A 27,898-nucleotide genomic window follows, 5' to 3' on the forward strand; every position below is an offset into this window, starting at 1 on the left:
ACCAGCAAAAGGGAATTACAGTATTTAAAAAATGTACTTAGCTGCTTATTCACTTTATTTAATCGAACACTGTTGAGTGTCTTTAGCAGAAACCTTCTTCAGATGCTACATTAAGAATACCACCAGAAAAAAAACTCTTATTGTTGTCTATTGATCAGCTATGTTGAAGAAGTTGGTTGTTGAGTGCTTTGGTCTAGGATATCTTGACTTTACATATGCTCCCCTTGGAAATACGCTGCCTTGGAAATCAAACTGTTGAATTAATCTACTTCCTTGAGCCTCAGTCCACTGGTACCTCAGACATATCTTCTCAGGGGCTTGAACATTTAATCGTACAGATCTATCACTGGGATGAGATTATTCCATGTCCTTTGAAAAATGTAATATCCTGATGGGAGAAAATGCCTGTTTCAAACGGTGCTGGCTGAAACTCTGCCAAGCCCTTTTAGAAACACAGACGCACACACATTCAGATGCACACGTGAAACCATACATGCATCTGAACAAATTATTTACGAGGACCTGCTGGCTGTTGACAGTTTTCATTTCTGGAGGGCAGATGTAAGCCATGTGATTGGCTAATTCAGACAGACAGACGTCCTCCAGCTCAGAAACCTGCTGTGCTGGGACATGAGCACCATGTTTCTCAGTGCCAAGAACAAACTAAGCAACACCTCAGTCTTCAGATGACCTGAAGATCCACACATGATATTTATTTACAGGCGTATGTGAGCTTATTGTCCGTCTGCATGCTTTTCACGTGCATTTAAAGAGTTTTGTTTTGTGTGCATCCTTTCGGCAAAGGCTGAAGAAAGAGCCAAAGGAGGGACCAGGAGTGTGAACAAGTCAAACTTAACTGAGAGACCGATTCCCCTGCAGTAGAGCCCTAATCGAGGCTGTGACTAGAATGACAAAATGTTCAACTTCACTCCAGCCGCATCACTCCCAGGAGCACAACCATCAAACACAACCAGCACTTAATTAGCTTCTCACTTTCTGACTTCACTCAGCTCTGCTCCACTTGCGTGCGTGCGTGCGTGCATGCGTGTGTTTGTGTGTGTGTTTGTGTGTGTGTGTGTCCTCAGCCCAAGGCTCTGTCTGAACACATTTCAGCAAATAGAATCCAATTTGTTTAACTTCTATTGAATACAAGTAGGGGGGATTGGCACACAGAGGCTGGTGACAGTGTGCTGTGAACAGTGTGTGGGATTCTGTTAATCTGCATGGCCCCATTGTGCTAGACAGTGTTACAAAATCCAGTGGCAGAGCCCTTCATCCAATGTTCTGCATTTATATTTAATTTAGCAACAATAAACAAACAAAGAAATGGTCAGTCAGCAGCACTGCAGGCCTACCTGTGTTGCTTGGTATCTTGCCATTGCTGATCTGCTTGAGTCTCTTCTGGTGCGATTTGCCGTTATAGTGAATTTGGGCCTGTGCGGCTGAGTTGAGTTGGATGTTGCAGACCTCACACAAGGTGTAGCTTCGCTGCTTCCTCTCCCTTTTGGGTTTTAAGAGTGCAGAAGGCAAGGCGCCCCCTGGTGACTGCTCATCTGGTACTGCACCCTCATCCCGGGTTTCGCAGCAATGCTCGACGTCCATCTGAACTCCCAGCGCGGCACCAAAGCCCCTCCTGTCCAGTTCGCTGTTCGGCAGATCTGATGGGCTGAATGGACGTTTCATACCTGTGGTGCAAGAAGAGGACAAGGTGAATATAGAAGACAGCACAGGAGAGAGTGACAACATGAGAAATACCACTTTACAGCTAAGGTGTCCCCATGACCACACCATGCTCTTAAGTGTTTTCAGAACACGTCAGATCCTCCCTCCCTTTCCGAAGCATCCCGGTGTTCAGATGTGCATCACAGTGCGGCGTGATACAGAATGAGGCCGTGTGTCCTGGAGGTATCGTTTTCCCAAGCCTGGTCTGACCAGACTCACCCAGCACACAAAGCCACCCTGTTAAAACCTGATAGCCACTGGGGACACACAGGCAAAAATACCCCTGATTCCTGAAGCTTTGCAGAGGAGTGTGTGGAATCTGACCCCACTCCTGTCTGCTTGTCAGCACCCTCCAAACACAGTGACACCTGCACTGTACACACACACACGCGCACATGAAGACATCAGGAAACACCAAAAAGAGAGACCGGGCACAACTACACACATGATCACACTGTACAGAGAGGAGTCCAAGCGGCGGTGGTCTTGGGGTGCGATGACACACCACTTGGGGGAGACAGAGTGCTGCAGTGTGGCTCTCTGAGGACCAGTGAGGCCCCTCTGTCAAGCTGTTTCACTTGTGATGACTCCATGTCTGCTTGCTGTCTGTGCAGCCCTGCAAGCCAAAATGCTGCAGCAGTAGCTGTGAGCCAAGCGGTGCCTGGATCAGATAGGCAGACAGGAAAACAACTGGGAGTCTATGGCTTATGAAACATCTCTGATGAAGTTTGCTGACATTAAAGTTCAAATTAGAACAGCTGAATTACGGCTACAACTAAGTAATGGCAAACGCATTAAATATACAAGCGTATGAGAGCTTAAGCTGGAACACTTCTCCCTTCTATTACGTTTGTACAACTAGGCTATAAAGACCCGAGAAACCCCGACTGATGGAAATGGGGGGGTGGGGGTGGTGGTGGTGGGAACAGGAGAGCAGGACAGTGATAGTGACAGTGATCGAAAGGAGACAAACAAGCAAATACATTTCTGTCAAAAGGCTGCTCCTTGAACACCTCAGTTTTTCCAAGCAGAGCTCTGTGGTCAGGGAAGAAACCTTCCCAGGACAGGCAGTCACAGAGAAGCGCTGTTTGTTTCATACGCAGCTACTGTCTCTATAAATAAATGAAAAGGTAGGTCTACAGTAGCTCTGTGAAGGATTGAGACATCACCATTGGAAAAAGTCCCTGAAATACACCCAGCTGTGCATTTCTGCTGCTGGCTTGTTGCCTCCGCCTCGAGTTATTTGCGTAAACACTGAAACCGCTCACACACACACACACACACACACACACACACCAAAGTCAAGTGGCGTCTATGATGCATACATACCTACATGCATGAAAAAACTCACACAAAAATGTGGGCACATACACACTGCTCGAAAACACATTAGGGCAAGGAGCCTCTATGAAAGCTGCTATTCATGTTGCCAATCTGGGAGCACTCAAGAGGCTCCATCAGATGTTTTCTCAAAAGCTCTGAGCAATGCTGCTCTCTGGCACCGAATGAAAAAAATCTCTGTGGTCCTCAACCACGCAACCTCCTCACACTCCTGCCAAACTACTCAGCTACCCACCCCAAATTAGCATGGTTGTAAAAACAAAACCCTCAATGAAGACCTAGAGAACATTTCATATCTTGCATCAAGAGTCAGTTTGTTTTAGAACATAAAACAATCCTAACACTCGGATATTAGATAATTGCAGATGTTTTGGGAAATTAAAAAAAAAAAAAAAGAGACTAGAGACCAGTCTGGCACAGATCTGACATCATCGTTAATACAGAACATTTAGCTCTGAACTCTAAGAGTAATTTTTGTTTTTTGTGCTATTCCCAGTAAATAAAGCTTATCTTAGACCCTCACCGGATGTGTGTGCAGCGTGACACTAAAACAGGGCAGAGTGCAGAGAGGGAAGTATTTTTACCTGCTGCACATCTGCATTTTGAATGTGAGTCACTTTTTGTTTTGTTTTAGAACTAAAGGAGAACTCTTTCATATTTCAAATCTATTGGTCAGTGAAAATGTGTTTTGTAACTAAACGTTTTAAAGACTAAATGTACGATTTTGCATCAAGTCCGGTACAATTTGGATTTCACTTTAAAGAGATTTGAAAGATCTTCACTTGTTTTCTCAATCAGCTGTGTACATAAACACTCTATTTTCTGCCACAGTTAGAACAGCAGAGGTTATTCCAGATTTCAGTTTTGCTGTTTTTTTCCTCTGTTGTCTTCCAGCTGGTTTGACGAATCTGCTGACAGCCAAACAGACCACACCAGCTGAGGTTTTGAGTGTTACACTTTTAATAAACAATGTTTGTTACTCTGATTGTTTCTTATTTTTGTCACGAATATTTAATGTTTTCCAAGAAAGCTTAACATTTAAAGCCAAGTTTTCAAGGGCTTTAAAAACTGGACTACAAAAAAAATCATAGTCCAACACCTCCAATAAGTTTTATGCTCTTTTTGCATCATGTCTATAAAGGGTGCAGCAGTGCTGTTGATTGGAGAATGGACGCCATACCTGAGGACATTTCTATAAAACTAGTACCCTGAATGTCCTGCACTTAACTAGTACCTGGAGTGAACAAACAAGTTCCCTTTATGTACAGTGACTGCGAATCCATCTGCTGGATGGAGGCTCACCAGGACCAAAAGGTTTTTACAGCTTTCACCTGTGCACATGTGAGTGTGTTTTGTACTGAATGGCCTGCAGAGACTTTGAAGACTCTTTTAGCCCTTGGTTGAAACTGCGTGAGACAAGAGCCCGTGCTGTGTCTGCTCACAGAGATTTGTAGGCTGACAGAGGGCAGGCGATTGTCAGAGGGTAACCCAGGGGGAGGGGAGGGAGGGGAGGAGGCTCTGCCAGCATTGCCATGTCTGCTGTTTCCGCTGTCTGATGTGCCCCCCTTCCGTCTACACTCCTCCCTTGGCACATGGGAACCATCAGTCACTGCTGTGATCTTGCTGAAAGACCCAGGCTCACCCAGCATAGCAGCTCAGCAATAAAAACTCTATTTATGATCTTGTGTCTGCTGCTCACTGATCCTGAAATACTATAGCACTTTCCCCAGCTCAAACCAGCTCTAACCACCAGCCCACCTCGAAGAGCACCCCCTCCCATCCACTGTGGCCAGAGTTGGCAAAGGGGACGGCGGTTCTTCCTGATGCAGGCAGAAACTGGGCTCCAGATGGACCAGTGCAAACACTGCAGGCATGTTAGCGGCTCCTAAATCACGTTGATAAGAGGGGGACACCGACGAGCGCAAGCCAATGAGACGCAGAGATTCTCGTGCGCATCACACAACTACATATAATATAAACTGTCAGGAGGACGCAAGCACATGTGTGGACTGCACACACATCCATGAGTACAGTTGCATGCACGATCGCAAACATTAGTTGCCCTCGGATTCTGTAAACAGGGAGTACGCAATTCAGCAAACATGCAAAAATAAACACAAACCTCTGCTGCCCAGTGCACATGGACTGACCTCAGAAATACAAGCAAACACAATCAACAAAAAAATGAAATTCAAATTAAACCAACAAGCATCACAGGAGTCAGAACACACAGACATATTATGCAGACACTGCCTCAGAGGAGACAGACAGATACATATGCATGAAGAAAGGGAAAAGGTAGCCAGAGGAAAAGACTCCTGATTAAACAGCTGGATGCAAAACTATCAATTGTTAGAATTCCTCACCATTAAAGCCACCTTGACAGTGATACGACTGATATTCTGTTTCCCTGTCTGACATGTATCAGAGCGGTGAGGATCAAAATTCTCCTGAAAATCAACCAGAGCTCAGGCCATTTCACTACATAGGGTCAGTGATGGCAGAGGCACAGGAGGACACACATGGAAAAGTGAGAGTGGGGGAAAAGGAGAAAGAGATTGGTGAAGGGAGCACAAAGACCTGTGTATAATTGGCATCATCAAAGTATCATTATTGTCATTACTCGAGTATTGTCATTACTGCAACTGCAGAACAGGCCAAGGGTCTTTGAAGCGCCATGTCTTTGTGTCCAGTGCATCAGTGTTGATTATGTAAAGTCCAGGCTACGGTTCCCTAATGAGTGTAATTATACAGGAATCAGTTGTGTGATTATTGAAAAAGAAGCTTCAGCTACTGTGTGGCTGGCTCGGGAGTCGAAAGCCAGGACCGAGTGTTTGCAGCCCCTGTCACCTCGAGCCCGAGCCCCGGAGTAAATAAAAAGCAGTGGCACATAAATTGATGTGTTTTCTCTAATCTTTGTTTGCAGCAGTTCTTTGGCAGCGCGCAGGGAGGGCGTTTGTTCTGAATGTATGTGTGTTTACTTGTGTGCACGCGCTCGCTTGCGCATGAGTGTGTGCCAGCGTGTCCTAGAGGAAAAACAAAAAAAAAACAAAACTGTTTCACATGGGGAAATTTATACAGCACCACACTGATCCTTTCACCAAGGCTGCATTGCATTTGTGTGTGTAGGTACTCTTGTTTGTGTGTGTGTGTCTGTGCGCATCAACCTGTGAAGGTTAGTGCACACATCAGAGGGTATTAGACAGAGGGTATTAGAGAAGATAGAAGATAGAAGAACAAGAATTTTGGTCTTTTGGTGGTTGGATCTTTTTTACTCCGACAGCCCCGTGGGAGTGCGTCAGCTGAGCTTCATTGACACCACTTCATTTGAACATAGCTGAAACTGGGGGTTATTTAACACTATTAATGATATAAAAGCAATAAATGATTTCAACCATACATGCATTAATTTTAGGTACCTATTCCAAATTCTCTGCTCGCTTGCTAAGTGGTTTTCAGGTGCTCTCTATCACAGCACACGGTGCTCAGGTGTTATGACCGATAGTGTTTGGTGTCCTGTCTGTGCAGTTGGCCCATTGCAGCTGGTAGTCAGCAGCAGACCCATTTTTAATCCTATTTTGTGAGTTTTTCTTCTTAACATAAATATTTGATTTTTTATTTTTTTTTTTAATTATAATTTCTGTCCTTGTAAGTAAACTAAACTAATCCACAAGCAATCACAAGACCAATACCCTCGGTTGGGAGCTTAAATCAACATGTGTCCACACTTTGTGGTTTGAGAAATTAAATAAAATCACATGAATGCACACATTGTTCTAAACTGTTCAACACTCTAAATTAGAGTGGTGCCTCATTGTGTCTTCATTTGGAAAACTAACATTTTAAAGACAGAAACTTTCGGTTAGTTCTCTTTCCACCAGTGGGTTAAAAATGTAGAGACTGGCTTGAGGCTTAATTTTTGAAGTGTGTTGTCATGGAAACCCATCCAAACGTTACCACGATATTTCACTGAGGAGCTAAGTATTGGATCTACAGACCAAATGACTGACTGGCATCACCATCCCCAGAGCTGCTGTGAACACGGCTGCAGCTGAGATTTTAAAATGACAAGTTTGTTACAATGAAGATTTTATTTGCCGCTCTTATCTCTCAGCAACAGCTGAACCAGACGAAGGAAAGCATTTATAGGGAGCATTTACTATATCCAGACTACCTCAAGTAGAGAGATGGTGTCTATACTGTCCAAGGTCAAGGTCCAGCTCAGGTATGCATCTTATTCACTTCCCCTATGACTGCTGGAGTTTGCTTTTCAACATCTTAGCCTGTTTTACTTTTCCAACCTTAGCACATAGTCAACAATCATTCTTTTTTATGCCTCACTTCTTTGCTTGTTCTCACACTGATATATTTCCACATCTCCAACATGCAGCCCCTAGGGAACTGCTATTAATGTGTGGTGGATGGCCTCAAATTGTGGGAAAGACAGACGCTCTTTCTTGTTCTTTGAACGTGTTTGTGTGCGAACACATACACAATTGCATATTTATGTATGCAATACTTGTGGCATTTTCTAGGGAGAAAAGAAAACATCATTTTCACATTTACTCATACATGTGCTGGTGTGGATTGCGGCCATTTAGAACAACATGGTCAATAATCTATAGATGTGCATTGTTCCATATGAATTGTACCAAATTGCAAAGTCATTTTGTTGCAACAGATTATGTGGAGGCGCGGTGAATATTAACATGGATCCTATGCACTTACAGGGAAAATCAGATTAAAGGTGTAGTTAGCGATTCTAATCCAGCGATTCTAAGCAGGTACCTGTGTCACATTTGTGTGTCCGGTAATGTTTAATTACTTGCCTACAGAGATTTACTTTACTTTCCAGTTTGCAAAGATATGGTGTTGGTGTTATGTTAGTTGTAGGAGAGTTGTGTATCACTGTCTGAAGCTGGTATGGGAAAGCACCTCGTCCTCTCTGCATGTTAACAACTGCAATGACAGTTTGCTAAACCAGAACATAGCTAACATTAGTTACATTACGTGCTGCCTTGTTGTTTGCTCTATATAATGGTATATGTCTGTACAACCTATGAAGGGTTTTATAGCCATCAAGACCTAAAAACAGAAGCTTCCTAGCGAAGTGGGATTGTTTGGATTGTTTGTTGACTTACATATTTCATTGGACTTCTCGTCCTCTGCTTGTGTCATGCACTCAATCAAGCCCAGCATGAGAGTGTGACGCCAAATGCCAGGTTTTACAATTTGCTAAAAGCACACAACCACTGCACTGAATGGGCCCACTCCATCCAGTGTGGCCCTTTTCATTTTTCAACCACAAAGAACAGACCAGTCCAGTTTTTGCACTATTCAAACATCCGTCTGCCTCAAGCGTGCTAAAGTTAGCCCATGCAGGAAAACAGGCCCATATTTGCCTTGTTCACATTTCACCGCAAACTCAACTGGGGAACTGCCCAGTAAGAGTAACCACAGACACTGGGAGAGGTTCCATACAACAGTAGATATACTTAGACATGGACAAACCCAGGCTCAGCCACAGTCACAATACACACACATACACTGCGCAGTCAGCCAGCTGCACACACACATAAAGACGAGGAGGCACAATCGTTATTCTCACATCCTGCAGGGCAGACAATTGCAGGATGGCAATCTGCCCGAAGGCCTATCTAAGAGGTGTTGATTTTACAATCTGCTTTGGCCAGAGCCTTCGACCTCTTGTCAGTTTCTGCCTGCCTCAGCAAACATCTGACACAATCTGTAACATCTAAACAACACAGACACATGACAGTTACGAGCAGTATTTGGAAGACATAAGTGAAGAATTTGTGCCCAACCAGGGGGCGGTTCCATTTTTTAAACGAGGTGGCACGGGAGGGGAGAGACAAGAACCAGTCGGGGGCGTGGGGGCCCATGGGAAATCTGAAAATCTTGTCAGAAATAAATACAGCACTCAAAATTGGCTTAGAAAACACTGGGAATGATTTTCAGGCTCTTGCAGTGCAGTGCTCTGTGTCCTAATGCAGGTGGTATTACATGAAAAGTGGCGCTGCACAAGAGCCGGAAGACTGTTTTGCACTCAGCGTTTTAAATTGATAGGACAACACAGTTTCGTTCTACTAAATAAAAAACACCGCATAGGCCTTAATTATTCACTTAACTTGTGTTATTTTCACCCAGTGCCACCCCTTTTAACACGCCCCTGTTCCCAACCAGGAATAAACCCAATTAATTTCATAACGAGTGACCGTCTTTATCCCGGGAGGCATCTGTTGGCTGAGGTGTTACACAAAAAGCTGGCAGTTTGAGAGTCATGCCATTGGTGGCTGGCGTATGCTGAGGTATTCTGATGACCAGATTCAGAAATAGCATCAAGGACATTTGCCACCTCTGGCTTAAACATTCATGGCTCAGAGAATCACTCAGAATTATTAGTACTGACTAGCACTGGCTTCCCCTTCACTCACTTTTACTGTAAACCATGCCAGAAAAAGCAGTCCACCACCCCCCGAGGATGGTCTTGATGGTAGTTTTTCAACTATAAATGTACAGCCAGCTGTATCAATCTCAAGATTCAGGCGGTGTTGTGTGTTCTGTCAGATGTCTGGGGAAAGGGATTAATTCAGAGCTGACTGGACATAGATTTTGCACAGAGAGTAGATGGATTTTTGCTCTCAGATAAGACACTTTAATCCTGCATATATTTAAAAATGATGAAACAGGCTAAGTAAGAATGATGTGCCTCTATCAGCTCATCTCCTTCTCTAAACACCAATGCAATTACTGTCTAAGGATCCTGGATATCCTTCAAGAGTCTTCTGACGATGAGGAGGCTTCTCAGATTGCAAACGCATGCAAACAAAAACACACACAACCTTTTGGCTCCTGTGATATTTGATTGGAACTGAATCAAATTATTGGATCATCTTAAAGATTTTGGTAACACTCTCTTGTCTTCACTCACACACACACTCTCACACACAAACCCTTTGACTACATCTTTAACTCCCTTTTGGGACATCTGGACAATTGACATTTGTTTAAGAGACTCCAACATAACTGAGGACTGTGTACCGTGTGTGGTACCATGTAATGATGATGGATTGAAATAAGATCTGCTCAAAAATACATCTGACTTTCTTTTGAGGCTATCCCTTACAATTATCTTTACATCCTTAATCTGTTTTTGTAGAGAGGGTTACACAGAGAAGTTAAGCCTAAACTGCTCCCGCTGAGTTGTTAATATCAGACTTAATTGTTTGTCTGGCGCCCAATTTTGATAACTTTAGTACCTTCAGACAGAACCATGTAATTTTGCCCACACAGTCTGTGACAAACGGGCATTGCATGCATTCTGCAGACATCAGAGAGGCAGCTCTAGCCCAGATAGCATGACTGATGGAGATAGGAGGAAACAGACTGCCTTCAGGACAGAAGAGAGGAGGAAGAAGGATGGAAGTTGGGCACAGGTGCGGCGCTGTTTTTCATTCTGAGAGCGATTTATTACGAAACTTCCTTTTCTGCCTGCAGATTTCTGGCTTCACTCCGCCCTCCACGTAAACATGTTATTCCACTAATATTTTTTTATGTGGTTAGATGATTGTAAGTCCTTAAATAAAACGTACACCACAGTGAATCAGCTGGCATCTGCGGCTAGGAATAGCTTCTGGTCTGTTTCTCTTCAAGTGGCACAGAAGATGTGTACAGCAGACATTCTCTCACACAGCTTCTCATAAACCATGTATAACTGAGGAATCCATGTGGCTTTGACCACACGCCGTTTAGACGAGATTGACCAAAACAGAGTCAGACACCTCAGCTGGCAAGGGGAGGGGCAAGTTCAGGCCTCCTGCTGTCGTGATATTAATGCAATCATGTTCGTCTTTTCTAGCAACACATCAGCACACAAGTCAGTGCTCTGCTTTAAATCTGTCACGGCAGGTTTTAAAAACTGTCACTGTGATGCTTTTATAGTGCAAACTCTGGTGTCAGCCTTACCTTAAAGGCTTAAGATGTTACTTTTTGAAAATTATCTTCAAAGTATTATTTGAATTATGCTGGATGCAACTTAGACTTTTTGGTGCTCACATTTTTGTTTACCTCAACATAAAGTCGCTCGGCACATGTTAAAAGTGAATTTTTTTTTTTTTTTTACTTGTGAAGGACAAACTGGTGTAATTTTAAATATGTTTATGGACAAGAATGGAAATGAATATAGGTTTAAAAAAACTATATCATATATCATATATATCATGTATTATAAATAAACAATCTAAAAATATTCTTTATTTTAAAAGTGACTCACTGATTATGGTGTTTAAAATGATGAGTCTATTCTTATAAATATACTTTTCTTTAATCCACATACAGAAACAGAGAGGCCAGCTGAAAATGTTGTTTTAAAACAGTGTCCTTCACAGGAAACTGAAAGAAAAACTACTTAAAATAGAGAGTAATCATGTATAAAGCATTGAAATGCTGTTGAATAAGGCTGTCATGAGGAGTATGACAACATTAAACTGATGCAAGAATTATTTAAAAACTGCTGTGACAGATATTTTCAATCATAATTTTTGTTTTACTCCATTATCGATTGTGATGAGAATCCCTTTGTTTCCCTCAAGGGCCCAGTTTATGTGGCAAACTTGCCAACGTTTCCCATAACAGGTCAGAGATGAGCATAAAGACACAGCTGGAGACGGCTGACACCAACACTGTTTCCCTCTAATATATTTTGCCCAATTAAAAAGGAAAAAACAAAAAAAAGAAAACTTCCATAAGATTTTGAGCCGCTACTTTCAACCTGTCTCATGTTTCCTGTGCATTTCCTCTCACTGGATCTTTCTGATGACACCTTCAAGGGAAGAAGTTCCGCTGATGCCAAAGCTGTGTTGCTTACAAGCACTCCTAATGAGCTGCTTCTTTTCATCGCTGCACTCTATCTGGGCACGGCTGGGGAGACTTGTAATTACTGTAAGGATTTGATTGCATTAGCCTCATCCCTACCTGTCGTTAATGACATTATATCTGTAGGAGAAAATTTATTAGACACAGAGAGCTGAGCTGGTCTCCCTCACATGCGGTTAGACACACTGACAAATTGCCTGCTCCATTGTAAACAAATGTAATTTAGCGAGGGGGGTGTTTACACAACAAGCACACAACCACCCAAGCAACTTCAGTTGAAAGCATCTGGCAACAAATGTATTTTTTACAGGAAGGGAAGCAAAATGGCTGCCTTAACACAGAGAAGCTAAAGGAGACAGACGACATGAAACTAAACATATGCACATTCACACAGATGAACGGATATACACAACATCAGTGCTGCAGGAAGTGGTCTCAGAGGAAAGACCAATGGCAGAGCTGTCCCAATAAAGGGAGATAAAGAGCACTGCTGCTGCTGCCGAAATGCTGTTTCAGCATGTAAGAGAGTGGTATTCAGCTGCACACGTCTGTCTGAACGCTCGTGTGTGTTGTGGTATCTAAGAGTTAGTATCCATCTGAATTATCCAGGGATCAACTATGGTGTTGATACTGGCACGCAAGCTGTCCTTGCCAAAAAGCTGCCCCTGCATCCATCAGTCCCCGTCACACCCCCAGCGCCAGCTCCGACAAGAGGAAGGATTACGTGCCCTGAACTGAGAGCACTCGATATTTATGTTGCCATGCTACTCCGAGGGACACACAAAGAAGAAGAAGAAGAAAGTAATTACTAGAAGAGAGGGCATATTTATATATATATCTATATAGAAGGAGCTGACTGACAGTAGTATATGAACGATAAAGACAGTGGGCTTGACCTATGCTGTATGTACGTACACTGCAAAATAATAAAAACATCCTTTTACACGCAAGCTAAATAATGTTTAAGATAATCCATTGGTTTGTCAGTATGAGCAACCCCGTCCAGGATCTGGAAACTTCAAAACAAGTCATTATTTTATCTGCTTCTTTCCACCTGCCTGATGGTGAGAAGTTTCACTAGCAAGCTGTAACACAGACATAGACTCACACCACCCTTGACACTTTCATCTCACACCTATTCATGCAGGTAGGGGTCTCCAGCGCAGCCAATACTGTAGCTGGAATTGTGTTTTCCTGCTGGGAAGGGTGTATAGCCAGTAAAGCTGGAAAAACAAAACTGCGTTCTCTTAAAATAGGGCTTGCTCACTCACCTTGTTTAAGATCTGCTTCAAATCAACTAGATTTAAATTCTAATAATCACATGAAAAAAATCCAGTGTTACTACTGTCTTGCCTTGTTTTTCCTTGAAACAAGTTTAATCATTTAAAGCTAACAGTGCTTGAAAAGATGATTAACATTATATTAAGGAGCATTAGATTTAATTTTAGAACAAGCTATTATGAGTGTCTTAAACTGCCTTTTTTGCGGTGTGTGCAGGAGAGAGAAAATCAGATGAAAATAGCACAATACTGCAAAAAGACTGACACAGTGAATAAGAGGTAGTGACACATACGGTCCCTGCTGAGTTCATTTCAGATGGACCTATAAACAAGCCACTGCCATAGAGGCCCCACAGTACACAGTACTGTACATCACCTCACACAAATGACTCTCAGACCATATGTAAGTCCCTGCCATTACACAGTCACAGCTGTGTGTCACTCACATTAATGTTCACCTGTATTACATTTATTGTCCGCATCTCTGATTTCATCCGATCCAATAATCTTATTTAATCTAATCTAGGTTAACTTAATCCAAATCTTTTTGTCAACAACTTCTCAGCGAGGAGATATATTAGAGTTCAGGTGTGAAGAATGAGGTGCTGGCCACCACAAAGACAGAGGTTTAAACTGTTTGTTTTCAGCAAAGAATTGGCAAGAGTGACCTTAAAGGGTTCATTTATATTTTAGTTTTCCATTTTAGAGAACAACATGGTCATTATTGAACACACTTGATCCATTTGGCAAAATAATCACTTAAATCCATTTTATTCAAGGATTTAAAAACATCGAAACTGAAATGAAACACCCTTTCCAAAACACAACACTTTGCTTTATTTCCATGCCAAGAAAAAGAGAAAGTGTCACACATTTTGGAACTGCATATTCTACCCTGCTGTATATATGGCAGAGATTATAATCAGATCCATGATCGTATGTGAGCAAGCGGCAGAGTCTGTGCCTCTAATGTGGAATCCTTGCTGTGATCGACAAAGTCAGAGCAATCAGAGCGAGGCTGGAGTCTGCTGCCTCTGCAGAGGCTCCAAAAGTAGAGGCAGAGATGAAGAGCAGTGGGAGTGAGGGTGGAGGGTGAATGGCAGTAGGCATACTCTTGAAACCGAGTACCATCCATGCCAAGTCTTTGATGAGGAAGTGTATGTGCTTTGTTAACCCTCTGACGCTCTGACAGAAAGACTACAGACGCAGTCTGTGCTTGGATGTTTTCCAAAAAGGGGCCGTGAGTACGGTCAGAGCCAACGAGCTAAAACGAGCAGGCGTAGCAAAACAGGCAAATGAATAGACACGTTCACACGTTCACAGTCATAAATCAGCATGCAGTAACCTCTGTGTGGTATCTGGGTTGCATGGAGTCCTTTAAGCACAGACACACATGGCTAGTCTGGGGTATAGTGTGGTTGTGCCATGACTGATGGAGTGCAGTTACAGCAACACATGTATACTTCTTCACTAACACACACACACACATGCATAGTTAACACATACGCCACTTTCCTCGAGTCTCTCTGGTGATGTCTGTTGAAAACCAATCTGCCATGTTGCCATAAAAGACAAACTAGACTGACCTTTGAACTCTGTCGACCAATTAAGTTGCCCCTTAACATTCCTCCCTGCACTATGACCAGTTCTGTCTCTCAACAGAAAAACTTCACGTCTTACCATTCACCTGGCACAGCACACATTAACCTTACTGGGACCTGTTTGGACATTGGAGCACGTTACCATTTTCATGTCTGGTTTGAGAAGGTCAAGGGATTTGCTAAGACTGGGGTCAATGTATGCTCATGCGGAAAAACTTTGCAGCGTGAGTGAGTGTGTCCTGAAATCAGAGTTACCGTTGTTAATGAAAACGATAACGAATAAAATATTTGATGACAACCTATCTTCCATGATGAAAACAAGAGTAAAACTAAATAAAAGGTAACCCCTGAACTATGACAAAAAATATTGTGTTTTTCGTCAAAAAAAACCCCATAATAACACACAAACAGAGAAGGTCTTATTCAACAACCTGCATCTGTGTAATTGCTACACAAACTGAGACTAAGACTAAAACTGAATCAGAACCAGTTGGTAAAATTGTACTACAAAGTACCAGCTGTATTCCTACATAAAAAAAGAAAACACACACCCTCTCCCTCCCTCTTTGCAGTCGCTGGCACATCTTACCCTTTTCTATCAGTATGTAAAAGACCCCGAGGAACCTATTAACACTGTTAAACTAGGCTAATTACACAGCAGACACTTTTAACACTGGGAAAGTGTGTGTGCAAGAAATGTATGTGTGTGTGTGAGAAAAATCACATAACTGCATGATTGTGTATAACGTGTGATAATGTCTGTACGTCATCAACTGCTCTCACACAAAGTGAAGTGAAGTGAAGTGAAGTGAATCAATCGGGTTGCCACTGACAATTACCGTGCTATTAATAACAAAACACTGCGCTGTTGCCTCCACAACAGCCATAACTGCTAAAATGACTCCAGTAGGAAAATAGTTTTATCACCATATCAATTATTCAACACTTGGCAGTAAACAGAATTTGCATGCTCTTTCTAGCTGTACAGACAATTCATTCTTGGTTATGTATCTGTTTCCTAATGTATTTTGGGATAACAGCTAAGGATCAAGGGCCCTCTCCATCACTGTCTTAGTGGTAGTGACAGAGCCAACTGGTGCTCATCGATCACACTCCGAATCGCTGCAGAGGAATAAACATACTAACAGCTATTTAGAAGCAGAGGATCAACTTCCAGTAGCTGAGAGAAAAGCAGGAGGTGTTGATGGGCGAGTTTATAGTGAGGGCACGAATATGCAGGGCTCACATGAAATGGTTTACAGAGAACAGAGGTGTAGATAATAGGCCCTTGTAGGCGGGTAATGGTTAAACACTTAAAAATTCAAAATATAAAACTGTATTCAGTTAAATTAACTACTGAACACAGTGTATACAGTGCAGTAATATTATTTAGTACATTTCCTCAGATTTATGGAATTTTTCTTTTCTATATCTTCACATGAGAAATATCTAAGGATCACGGTTTTTGTCTTCCACAAATTTTCTCAGATTTTATTTTCCAACGCACCCAAAAGCTCTCACGGTTATACATTTTCAAAGTAACCCTCCAACCTGGCCGGCGACCACAAGTTTAACACATCAGTAGATCAGTGTGACACAATGATGAGCTGTTGTTGTTGTCCCACGTTGGATATTGTACAGGATACGCTCTTAGAATAGTGTGATGGATCAGAGGATACAGTGGCGACAAGTGGGAATGTCACTGGGTGTCACAGCAGTGCTATACTTAGGGTCTGTGTGATATATGGCTATACAGTCATTCTGAAAGTTGGCCTTGGCTTACCGCTGTCGCTGACCGCCAATGAGCGCGACTTAAAAAATCAGCAGCAGCCGCCAGCCAAACCCTGATTAACAGGCTGGACCTGCTGTCTAGTTTGTTTTGATCATTTTTGGTTTGTTTTGCTGGGAAAATAAATTCAATTGTTTGATCTAATTCTGTCTGCACAGGTTTGATGTCCCAGTGGTTTAAAAAAAAAAAAAGAGAAAACATACAGGCAAACACAGAGATAAGAGAATGAGGCAGGGGGGCTTCAGCTCAATCTCTCTCTCTCTGGGACAACAGCATATCCTGGAGCTTAAACCCTCCAGCCCACCCGGCATGAGTGGAATATCAACTAGTGTTAGACTGATACTGTATATGTTTGTTTGTTTTCTTTTTTTTATCAAACAGTGGGCTTGAGATGCTGTTAGTATATTCATGGAGGAAAAGAACAAAGGTTGGGAAATTCAGCACAAGCCCCGAGGAAAACCAGAGGAAGAGCAGAGCTGTTTTAACAGCATCCCATCTCTTGCTTGTTGGAATTAGTCAGTCATAAAGTGTACATCATCCTTCCCACAAAATTTCTCTCTCAAGAGAAATACGACAGCATCTTAACCGCCACAGTGTGTGGGTGGATAGTTTTGAAAGCTGATGAAAAGTCAACGAAATGAAGTCTGGCATGAGTCTTTCGGCCCTCCAGATGTTTGCGCAGGAAATTCAGCAGTATGACAACATCTTCCGCCCCTCTGCTAGTCCAGATTAAAAGAAATTAACAATTCAATTAACAATTCTCCACCTGCTGTACCGTCACCTTTTTAATGAGCTTCTCCAGACTTCATCAGCAAAGGAGATCATGCCAGCTGTCTAAGACCATTCAATGCTACAGGCAGATCTTTTTTAGCCACGGCCTATTTCCATATGTGGAGAAGCTGACAACATAGAAATTTGGTGATACATGCTACTGTCTCTTCCTCTGATGTCTTTGATCTAAAAGAGTCAAAGAAGAGACATTGGCACAGTGAACTTCATCTTCTCATCTTCTTGAAATATTTAGTTGTTGAAGCTTTGTGACAGAGTACTCACATTACATTAGATATTAAACTGGTAACAGCTAACCTGTTAGCCAGCTCAGACATGCTAGAGCTACTCAGTCACAGCAGCTCCCTGAGCTTCTGTCTTTCTTTCTATTTGTCCATTTAGTCCATTCACTTGGATGAAAATTGTTTGCCCAGTGCATAAGCCAAAAAAGTTTTCTGGCTTCCGGGTTTGCTTCCGCATTGCGCGGCCGACTGCACATGCACATCAGTGCGTTTCCTGATTGCCCCAGCTGCACATACCCTCTGGATAACGGGACAAGAAGTTCATATTTTATCCAAAAGACATAAGTGTATCATCCACTCCTGGCTAAAAACTGCCCACACGCCAGTCCTCTTTTGGGAAGCAGATTACACTCTGTCAGAGGAGATGAATAAAACTGGACAGTGACACACAGCTAATAAGCTACAAAAGTTTCCTCCATGCTGGGCTCTCCAGCTCTTGGTTCCCTCGAAGTTATTTACTGTCAAGATGGCTTACTGTTGTTCAATTGCATGACTTTGTAGCTTATAGTTTACCAAAGCTGAATTAGCAAGGAGAAACTTTATTAACAGAGCATATAAAACGGTGGGGAATTTACACTTATAGCACAGCTTTTCGACCTTGGCAAGAGAAGAGGTGTTGAAGAAAATTAAATCAAATTTTTATGACTAACTAAATGTCAGTTCATTCAGACGACTGGAATGGTTTCACTAATATGTGATTATGTGTTTTTTTCCCTCATTCATCAACCACAGTAGCTGTGGCATCCTGAATTTAGGACAGTTAGTTCCAGTTGGGACAATTGTATGACATCCAGAGAAATGCCTTAAACCGCTTCAGCAGTATAAGCTCATCTGCTGTCATCTGCTCCATTTATGCTCATCATTTTGTCAAAATATGACTAACACTGCTTCCAACTAACTGTGAGCTGGATCATAGCCTTCACTCACTTTATCACCATCCTTAAATATATATATATTTTTAAAAAATCATCCATATTAATCCGTACTGACCAATCAATGTATGTAGATCACGTCTACATAGGACAGGGAAAGGTTACGGTGTGTGAGTATTGACACACAGCTAGAATAATAATGATTATGATGTCTATGGCTGTCAAAGTAATCACTAAAATGATGATGATGACAGATGGGACAGCAGGGAAAAAAAGGGTACTCTCAGCTTCTCAGCAGCCAAATGGAAGTGAAAAGATTTCCACATGTTCACCATAACTACCAGGCTCACAAACAATCTGTCCACACACGGGGAGCACAAACTAATTCTTCAACCAATTATGCCATTATCACCCCATTACTCATGAACTCATTCAGTTATTACCTGAGGTAGGAGAACGGCAGTCTGCAGCCATTACAACCTGCTTTGCACAACAAATGATAACAGCAGCAGAGGTTGCAGAATGAGAGGAGAGAAATGAAATCGCTGTTCCAACACCAAATGGACTGTCAGCTAAAAACAGGAGTGACTCTGATTGTGTCTCTCTGTCACTGAGAGAAAGAGGCGGTGGGAGGAAAGGAGAGAGGGCAGATGAGGAAACGACATAAATAGGGAGAGAAAAATGAAGAAATGAGACCTGGTCCCAACACAGAGATGAGACAGAAATGAGATGCCATCGTACAGTGATGTGGAGCTGGAGAGGTCCAAGACTGATGAGCAGCTCTGATTGGCTGCGTGGCTGCGGCAGATGCTGAGCGCATACACACACACACACACACACACAAGGAGATGAGGAGGGTTAATGACGCGTGAAAGAGAATTACCCCTCTCCTCCGCAGAGGACAGTCACTCTGCTTGTCGCATGGACAAGACTTATTTCAAATGACCCTTCTATCTATTCATGAAGCATCTGCACGTGTGTGTGTGTTTGTTCAGGTCTCTTTGTGCTCATATCTGCCAGGGTGAAAAGCACATAAGCGTCCACACACACACACACACACACACACACACGCTCTGCAGGGAGATCTATATCTTTTAGACTTTTATTTATCCAAGTGAAGTCAACTGTGTAAAGCTGCTCTCTTCCAGCAACTCCCCACTTCATATCTTTGTAGTTACATAGATTGTTATTAAAGGGTCACTTCACCCAAATTACAAAAAAGAAACAAAAAAACAAAAACATGTTTTCTATGACAGCACAAACTGCAGAAATCCATCTCTCAAACTGGGCAGTATCTGAAACGTTTCACCTTTCTCCCCTCCTCTGAAGGGATTAGTCCTCGGTGTGTAGATTAGTTACCATCTGTTAATGGAGATGATAATGTAACCTCGACCACCTGGCTGAGAGGCAAAAAGTAATAAGGGGGGAAGGGTCCGGGGGATTTTTTTAAAACCACTCCGAGTTAGAGAAGGTTAAGAGGCGGTATGAGAACTGAGTGACAGGAAAAGGGTAAAAGCAACTGTCCCAAAGCCAGTGCTCTATTTACTGTGTGATGGGTGTGGGGGTAAACTGTCCTTGAGATACTGATCTATTACTTTGCCGGCAAGACTATCTTCATCCAGTCTGTGTGTGGCTCAGGGGGGACAAACATGTTGATTAGACATCACTCAAAAAACAGCAAGGGAATGCCTTGAGCTCACCATGCCATCCCTGCTTCCATCTTTTCCTTTTTTTTTTTTTTTTACTCCCTCTATCCCTCCACACATCATGTTCCTGTTCTTCTTAACTAATGTGTCTATTCGGGACGGTCAGAATAAGCAGATAAAGTCAGCGTGAGGGCAAAATCATGTGTGGAGAGAGCGAGGGGCTCGCACATGGACAAAAACACACTTTACCCTGAGGATGACTTTTCCAAGAGAAGGGCGGTGGATTAGAGACCAGTGGGGGCTTAACATGTAATTCAAACCATTTTCCATCACATTTGTACTCACTTGAGGTCTAATCCCACCTGATTAACATGCCAGTCAATGGGGAGGGCACCTGCTGCACTGACTAGGCCATCAGTGTGGAGAGATGCTCATCAGAAACAGTGACACACACACGGAGGTGTAAATCAGAGCGGATTAGCTTATGTCATTGTTTTGGCCACAAGAACAAACGTTTCACATCTGATGGTTGAAAATCCAGTTTTTATTTTATAAAATATGTGCTTTGTTAATTTATATATGTCATTTGACACACCAGCAGACTAAAGTACTGAGCATTTATTTAAGACACCTTTCTATTTTCCACTTACAACAACAACAACATCTGTGCCTCAACTCCTCTACACTGTCAAACCACAGCCCCACAGCCATGCATTTTCTGGTGGATTACTCTGGTTTTAGTTTACACATCCTCACACACACTGACGCACGCAGACACACACAGACACAAGGGATTAAATAAGGAGTGCGTCACTCTAATCATTTTCATGGTTATTACAGACTGAGATTGCGACAGAATCAGATCAAATCGAACTACAACGCCAGACTCTATGAGCCCACTGACATTCCCAGATGAGCCCTGCTGTATTTTAGGAAGATGTATGTTGGTTTTATTATATGAATGGTCTCTATATATACATACTCGAGCTAGTGATTATCTTTCATACAAGATGGGAGAGACTTTCTGGGAAATTGGTTACGGCTTTCCAGGCAGAGCCGTCTCCAATATGTTTCAATATGGGCTCAGCTTACTTTTCATTTTTCAGCATGGAGGCTTAGGGCTCCGGCTGGGGCTGTATGACCCCAGTCGGCTAATGGTCCTTTCACATAATAGAAGATGGCAACAATAAAAAAAAAGGTCAAAAGGCAATTGGTTGTATTGTGGCAGGAGTCTGGAGTGGCACTAGCATGACACACATTAATATTCAGACACAGATGTGTCTGAACATTTGGGCAGAAAAAAATGACAGTGTTCATATGGTAGAACTTATCTTTCAATAAAAATAAATGTCTGGATTATTATTATGCTTTAAGGCTCATCCACAGTGGGTGGCTGATATAAGTGTGGGGGTTTTAAGCTCCAAGGAGCTGATAATTTGGTCTAATATTATTAAATTGAAAAACAGATGTACAATAAGTAACTATAACCTTTTAAAACAACATTAAACTTAGAAATCTTTAGATTTTCATGACATCAGAATAGCCATTATTTATACTGTATTATAGTCAGCCTTTGTTCGTCATTTCAATTCAATGTATTCACAGGAAATGATGCGACATGTAACCCTGTAATTACTGTTTGTAATTTTATCTCACTGCTATTAGCCTCACAGTTTACATTACACTCTCCTATGGTTGTGTCAGAGCTGGAATAAGTTACTGCAAATGCAGAACAAACATTTCCCATTGCTGTGAAACATAGGGTGTCGCCGGTTCAACCAGGACTTTAATTAAGTATTTATTCACAAAACAAAACAAAACAAAAACAAAAACACAAAAACAAACATTCAAATCCCTACATATACAGAATATGAACTAAGGCATCTTAAAACATATCCTGACTAAAATCAAAACAAGCATCTCTAAACGTAGGCGGCCAGAGTCTCTGCCACTGATGAAATATCTGAGTCATGCATGTGTCAGACACACAAACTTATTGTGGACGGTCTGCGGCCACATTCACTGGTCTCTCACATCAAATTTTGCTGTCTTAACAGCGATGAGAGCAACTTGCAGTGACACACTCACCACAGGCTACAGAGCTGATACGACTGAAGACTGGCCTTGTGCGAAAAAAGCTCGGAGGGAAGACAGGATCACGTAAAGTGTGGCAGTGGGCGGAGTGTTTATTATAAATTCTTGTCCTGAAGTAAACAAATAATAGTGATGTCACGTCCAAATGAGTCAGTCTAATTTTCTGAGAGCTGGAGGGTCACAGGGTCATAAAGTTACAGCTGATTCACTAATGGGGAAAAAGTGAGAGGGAGTGATTTTGGACAGCATGTGTAACATCTCTGTTTAGCCAACAATTACATTTAACCTGAACATCTATTGATTCCACAAACAAATTTAGCCCAGTTTTAACCCAGACTCCAAGACGTCTTTTCACCTGCAAATTATCAGATCAATGCTCTGCCAATGAAAACAAGACTGATGGATGTTGAGAAATCTTGAGAGAGTATTTCTATAATACAGCAGTTACAGAATGTCATTTGCACTAGTAGGTGTAAATAAGAAAAAACATCTCTAGAGAGCAGGACACAGAGTGCCAATACAATACAGGAGAGTGTCAGAGCTGATGGCAGATGCCCACACATCCTCACACTGCTGGTCTCAACCTCCGGGAGTCTGAGGGTAGACCTGAGAGCGTGTTCTACTCCTCCCACACTAATTCTCCTCCTGAGTCCCTGCTCCTTTTCAAATTAGACAGAAACACTCCACAGAGTCAGCCCACGCTTGACTGTCAAAAGGAAGTGCTCCTAAACCCACTTACAGTGCACAAAGTTGTTACCCACCTCATGGGAGCCAGAACACTTCCACAAATCTTGAGAATTTTCCCAGGTGAGTTTTGTAAAAGCCTCACTACTCAGCATGAATCATGAATCACATTTGAGATATGATTCATGTGTTTTTTTGGAGAGCAGCTAGAGATCCAAACTGATTAAACCACTGATATTTTTAGCTCGTAAAAGATCCTGTACTCACTACATCCACTGCTCTGTGACCTGACAACACACAGATGTGGCACTATTCTGCTGAAAGGACTTATCAACAACTACAACTTAAAGATATGGTGAGAGAAGTTGCACACTTACTGGAGGAAGTTACACAGTCTCAGTTTTACAACAGAAGCCACTAGATGCTGGGCAGAAGTAATTTTTTTACACAGCACTTTTATTCACTAGTTAATTGAGGTATAAAACCTGGAGCAGCAGTGATGGAGGAATAGCATGGTTTAACGGGGCCACATTTCTCCTGTCAAAAGCTGTTGTGGATTTAGTTATTTTCATGTTTTTATACATGTATGTACATGGTGTTGGAATTAACGCTGCCTGTTTCCCCTCTGGAATTAATTCCCACAACATATTATGGAAAATTCTATATTTGGAAGGTTTAAAGCAAATGTAATACTAATGCAGTTTAATGCTGAGGATTTTCATTGCTGAACAGACAACTATTTCAAGTCACTAAAAAGGAAGATACGCATTTGAATCAATATTGGGTCTTGTGTTCTCAAGCCCAAAGCCTAATTGTTCCAATTTATTCTCAGTTAATACCAACATGATATTTAACAGTCCTCATTTTGTGATCAAAGTCTTCCAAGCATGGTCTGAATCACTTTTAACTGTAAGCTTAATTGGTTTCCCCTAAAACACCCTGCAAACATTTCACCTTTAATTGAACTGCTTGTCTTGGTTATAAAACAAATTCAAGGTGTTCAGAGCGGCTGTGCTTTCACAGTGTGCACTGCCACAGTCACACTGTCATACACATCCACACAAGCTGTAGGCAATGTTTAGGTACGGGGAGGAACCCTGTCATGTGCAGAAAATATAAAGGCCCAATGAGACAAAATATACACAAGGCTCAGCACGTCTAATACTCAGAACAAACAAAACGCTGCAACTACAGCGACGTCCTCTGAGCCTGCTGTTCAGGATAAAACAATTTCTATCAGACAACACAATCTTCCTTCCACACACAGAGACCAAGACACAATAGAAGTGTGGAACATCAACAGCAATCAGCGACTTAGGACAGACAAACAGTAGGCTTCAACGGTTGTAAAAATTCAAACCCGTTTAAGCCAAACAAAAGCTACTTTCCCCTGCGTGAGGGAAAGCTTTTGAAACAGCATCAACATTCAGCTTCATTACCCTCTCCCTAATGAAACACGGCACAAAAACAGACAAAGAGAAAAACACAAACACAGACACAAACACACTCACTACTCTGTACATCAGCATCATGTTAAATCACCCTTGTATCACCCTAAAAAACATTAGTGTTAGATCAGGCCACTCTTGGAGAGAATGGACATAAGGGACAGTGAAGCGCAGCCCCTCCCTGTTTTGTTTGGGTTTTTGCTGGAGGTAGAGGGGAAAGGGCTCTGACAGTCACCCATGCATGCAAGGCCAGTCTGTTGTAATTTAAAGCCTCACTTGTTTAATAAGCTAGGTCTTAATTTGCTCACTCTGCCTGTACTCAAAGGGGCAGAAGAAGACGAAGCAGGGGGAACATTCACCAATGGAGAAAGGAAGCGTGTAAAACCTCAAGGCAGGAAGCATTTTAACGAGATTCCTTTGCAAAAATCAGCAGTTTGGTGTGAAAATCCCGCGTTGCACTTTCACTCTGAGGTTTTATACATGCAGATTGGCAGTGCCACAGAATTAGTCTTCATGCAGCTCAGTGTCTCCTGGATACACGCTACTGTATACTCTACACACTGTCCCTGTACATTTAATACATGTTTGAAATGGGGGCAGGGATCACTGAACAGTAAAGAAGAAAAAAAAAAAGACATTAAATTTAGCTGCATTTATGATATATGCTGTGGTGAAGCATAATTCTCTACAAATCTCTCAGAATCTAGCAGCCATTTCCTTTGTGAACTATTACCAAAGTGCAATTTCAGTGGACACAATTTGGCACTTCCTGAGCCAACATTTCTGTGAGCACAAACAAAACCAACAGATTCTTTAGAAGAAAAAAAAAGCCCTTGTCTTGTGATATTTTGGTAGTTGGAATAATTATGAGTTGAAAAACAGCACTGTCAGGGTCTGGGTGGGAGTCCAGAGGGTGTGGACCATGTTACTTTAATAGAAACTCCTTTTCCAGAAATCACTGGCCCAATTAGCTTTTTAGTTAGCACTCAACACAGCAATTAGATCTAACTAATTTTAGAAGTGTTAAACAGAGAAAGAGAGAGAGAGAGAGAGAGAGAGAGAGAGAGAGAGAGAGAGAGACAGTGAGATCAAGAGGGAGAATTCACAGGAAATACATGAGTAGGAAGCAACTTGGCTGGTGCTGACACTTGAGATAAAGTGTACCACAGTCTACACAGCATGGGTAACCACACAAATGTACGACCACAGACACACACACACACACACAGGTAGGGCTCCCAGGAGACACTGCAAAAAAGGCAAGTGTTTTTTGATTTAGCTCTTGTCCGGACGATACATATTCTCCTTTTAAGGACAAAGAAAAATGTTGCCCTCTCTGTTCATATATAGCAAGTCAAACCGCAAGAATGGTGCAGGAGATCCGGCAAAGCCAGAGCCCAGCCGGGCAAATGGCTCAGCTGGCCACAGAGATAATCATTACACTCATTAGGATTCCACTGTGCTCTCTTCAAATCATTGGGCACCCCATGCCATTATAGCAAAACTGTCATGCTGGAGGCATGGTCAAGCTTTGTGTTCCAGCCACCCAGCTGGGGCAAATGTCTTCACATGGTGGGGCACTGTCTTTTTATTGACAGAGCAACAAAACTTGGGAGAAGATTCCGCTGTGACAGAGCAACAGTCTTTGAACGCAGCACGGACTCAGGGTACTTACCGCTGCCCCCAAATCTCACAAATTTGCCTAAAGGGGCTTAATCTGCACGGCATTACAACACCCTCTGTCCTTAGACCCTCAGTTATCTTTACAGTTACTGTTCTGAATATGAATGACACAGGCATACCATCCCTCATTTCCATAATCCTGCAGATAAGGAAAGTGTCCGGTAACATCCCTGAGCAGAACATTCAAATTTTCAAATCCTGACAGAATACTGTAGCGATAGCAGCTTCTCATCATAGTGAAAGTGCTGAATGGTCAGCACATTGGTGGAGCTGAGGCCGTGTAGGTTGACGGCTCTGTGGCAATCGCGTCATTAAACAAACTTTTATGTTTCACACTCTTTTTGCTTGATTTGTACACAATTTTCCTCTCTATTAGCCTGTCTGTCTCTAACACGTGAACTGCACGGCCACAGAAAAACACACATTACACACAACCTTAAAATTGCAATCATCTCAATTCCCCTCTCTTCAGACGCCCACTGGCCATGAAAGCACACAGCAATCCAGCAGAGTAAGATACTAATGAATAACAACTGCGCTTTCAACGGGCAAGCTTGCGCTGAGCACTTTACAATATAATCCACAAAACAATCAAGTGAGCTAGAGATAGACAAGGCAAGAGGCAGAGAAAAGGAATGACCCCTCAGAACTGCTGAAATAGCACTGCAGGCTGAATGATAGGACAGCTACACCACAAAAAAGAAGAATGGATAGTGAGGGAGAGAAATAATGCACAGTGTGCGGTGGTTTATGCTCTCTTTGTTGTTCTACCATGCCGGAGAAACCTTTCTGCATGATAATAACTGCTCACTTCTCAGCGGTGCCCACTTTCCCCGTTTTTCTACTGTGTACCAATCAGCTATATGTTCTGTTTATATTTTCTGTGTAATCGATGTGCCCCTCCACCTCTTCCTCCCTCCCCTCCCTCCCCTCCCTCCTCTCTTCCTCACTCCATCCTTGTTTCCGTCTCTGGGTGATGAGTCAGGGAGCAGTAAGGGGTCCAAGATATTTGCATCGGTACCTCGCCTCATTTCCTTTCCTAATGGGAGACATGGGAGCATGGCAGCAGACAGAAATGAGGGGCCGTGGAACAGGGGAGGAATAGGTGGGTGGGCGGAGGGGGTTGACAGAACAATAGATAGACAGATACAGAAAGACAGATGCTATAAAAAGAAAAACTGAATGATGAAGTGTGTTCGAGTAGGCTGGTGGGCACTGGAGAACACATTAGCATTAAAATAGCAAACAGCCAGTAATGCAAATGATGCACATTTCCACGAGTGAGTCATTTGTAGCCTAAGTGTGTTGATTAAAATTGAGGTAACACTGTGATTCATTGTTGCTCACGCTATGTGACTAGATCAACCTAGACAACCCTGTCTCCACCTCCGCCACCTCCTCCTCCTCTTTGAGATGCTAGAGAGTTCACTGATTCATCCACTCTGCTAGTACTGCAATGCTGGTACTCTTACATGTGTACTTGTGTGTGCAAGCATGTGTGGTGGCGTTTTTGCACCTTTCGGTGGTGGGCAGTCAAGCACCGCTCACTGGTTCATTCCGGTAGAGGAGGAGAGGCCCACACATCATCCCCATGACAACACTACACTTGCTTGCCAATACGAGCACCTCTACCTATCTAAGTAATTAGGCAGCCATCCACTGATGCGTCGCCTGTTATCAGATGGTGCACAACAAGCAGCTACACCCTCAGAAAAATAAGCACCAAAAACAACAAAGCAATACAAACGCACTGCGGCTGCGGTGACAATCCGA

The 27,898-nt window shown here is 42.5% G+C and overlaps 1 protein-coding gene across 1 annotated transcript in view; it reads right to left on the reverse strand.

Moving 5' to 3' along the window:
• The window catches only part of znf385c (zinc finger protein 385C), a 114,135-nt gene that overhangs the window by 73,250 nt on the left and 12,987 nt on the right, over positions 1 to 27,898 (reverse strand). The window contains exon 2 of the mRNA XM_041061991.1: positions 1,356 to 1,685. Coding sequence (XP_040917925.1) covers positions 1,356 to 1,683 — 328 coding nt within the window. The 5' untranslated portion in view covers positions 1,684 to 1,685. The remainder of the gene's footprint in view (positions 1 to 1,355; positions 1,686 to 27,898) is intronic.

This window comes from Toxotes jaculatrix, chromosome 18 (genome assembly GCF_017976425.1).
Source record: "Toxotes jaculatrix isolate fToxJac2 chromosome 18, fToxJac2.pri, whole genome shotgun sequence".
Lineage (NCBI taxonomy): Eukaryota > Metazoa > Chordata > Actinopteri > Toxotidae > Toxotes > Toxotes jaculatrix.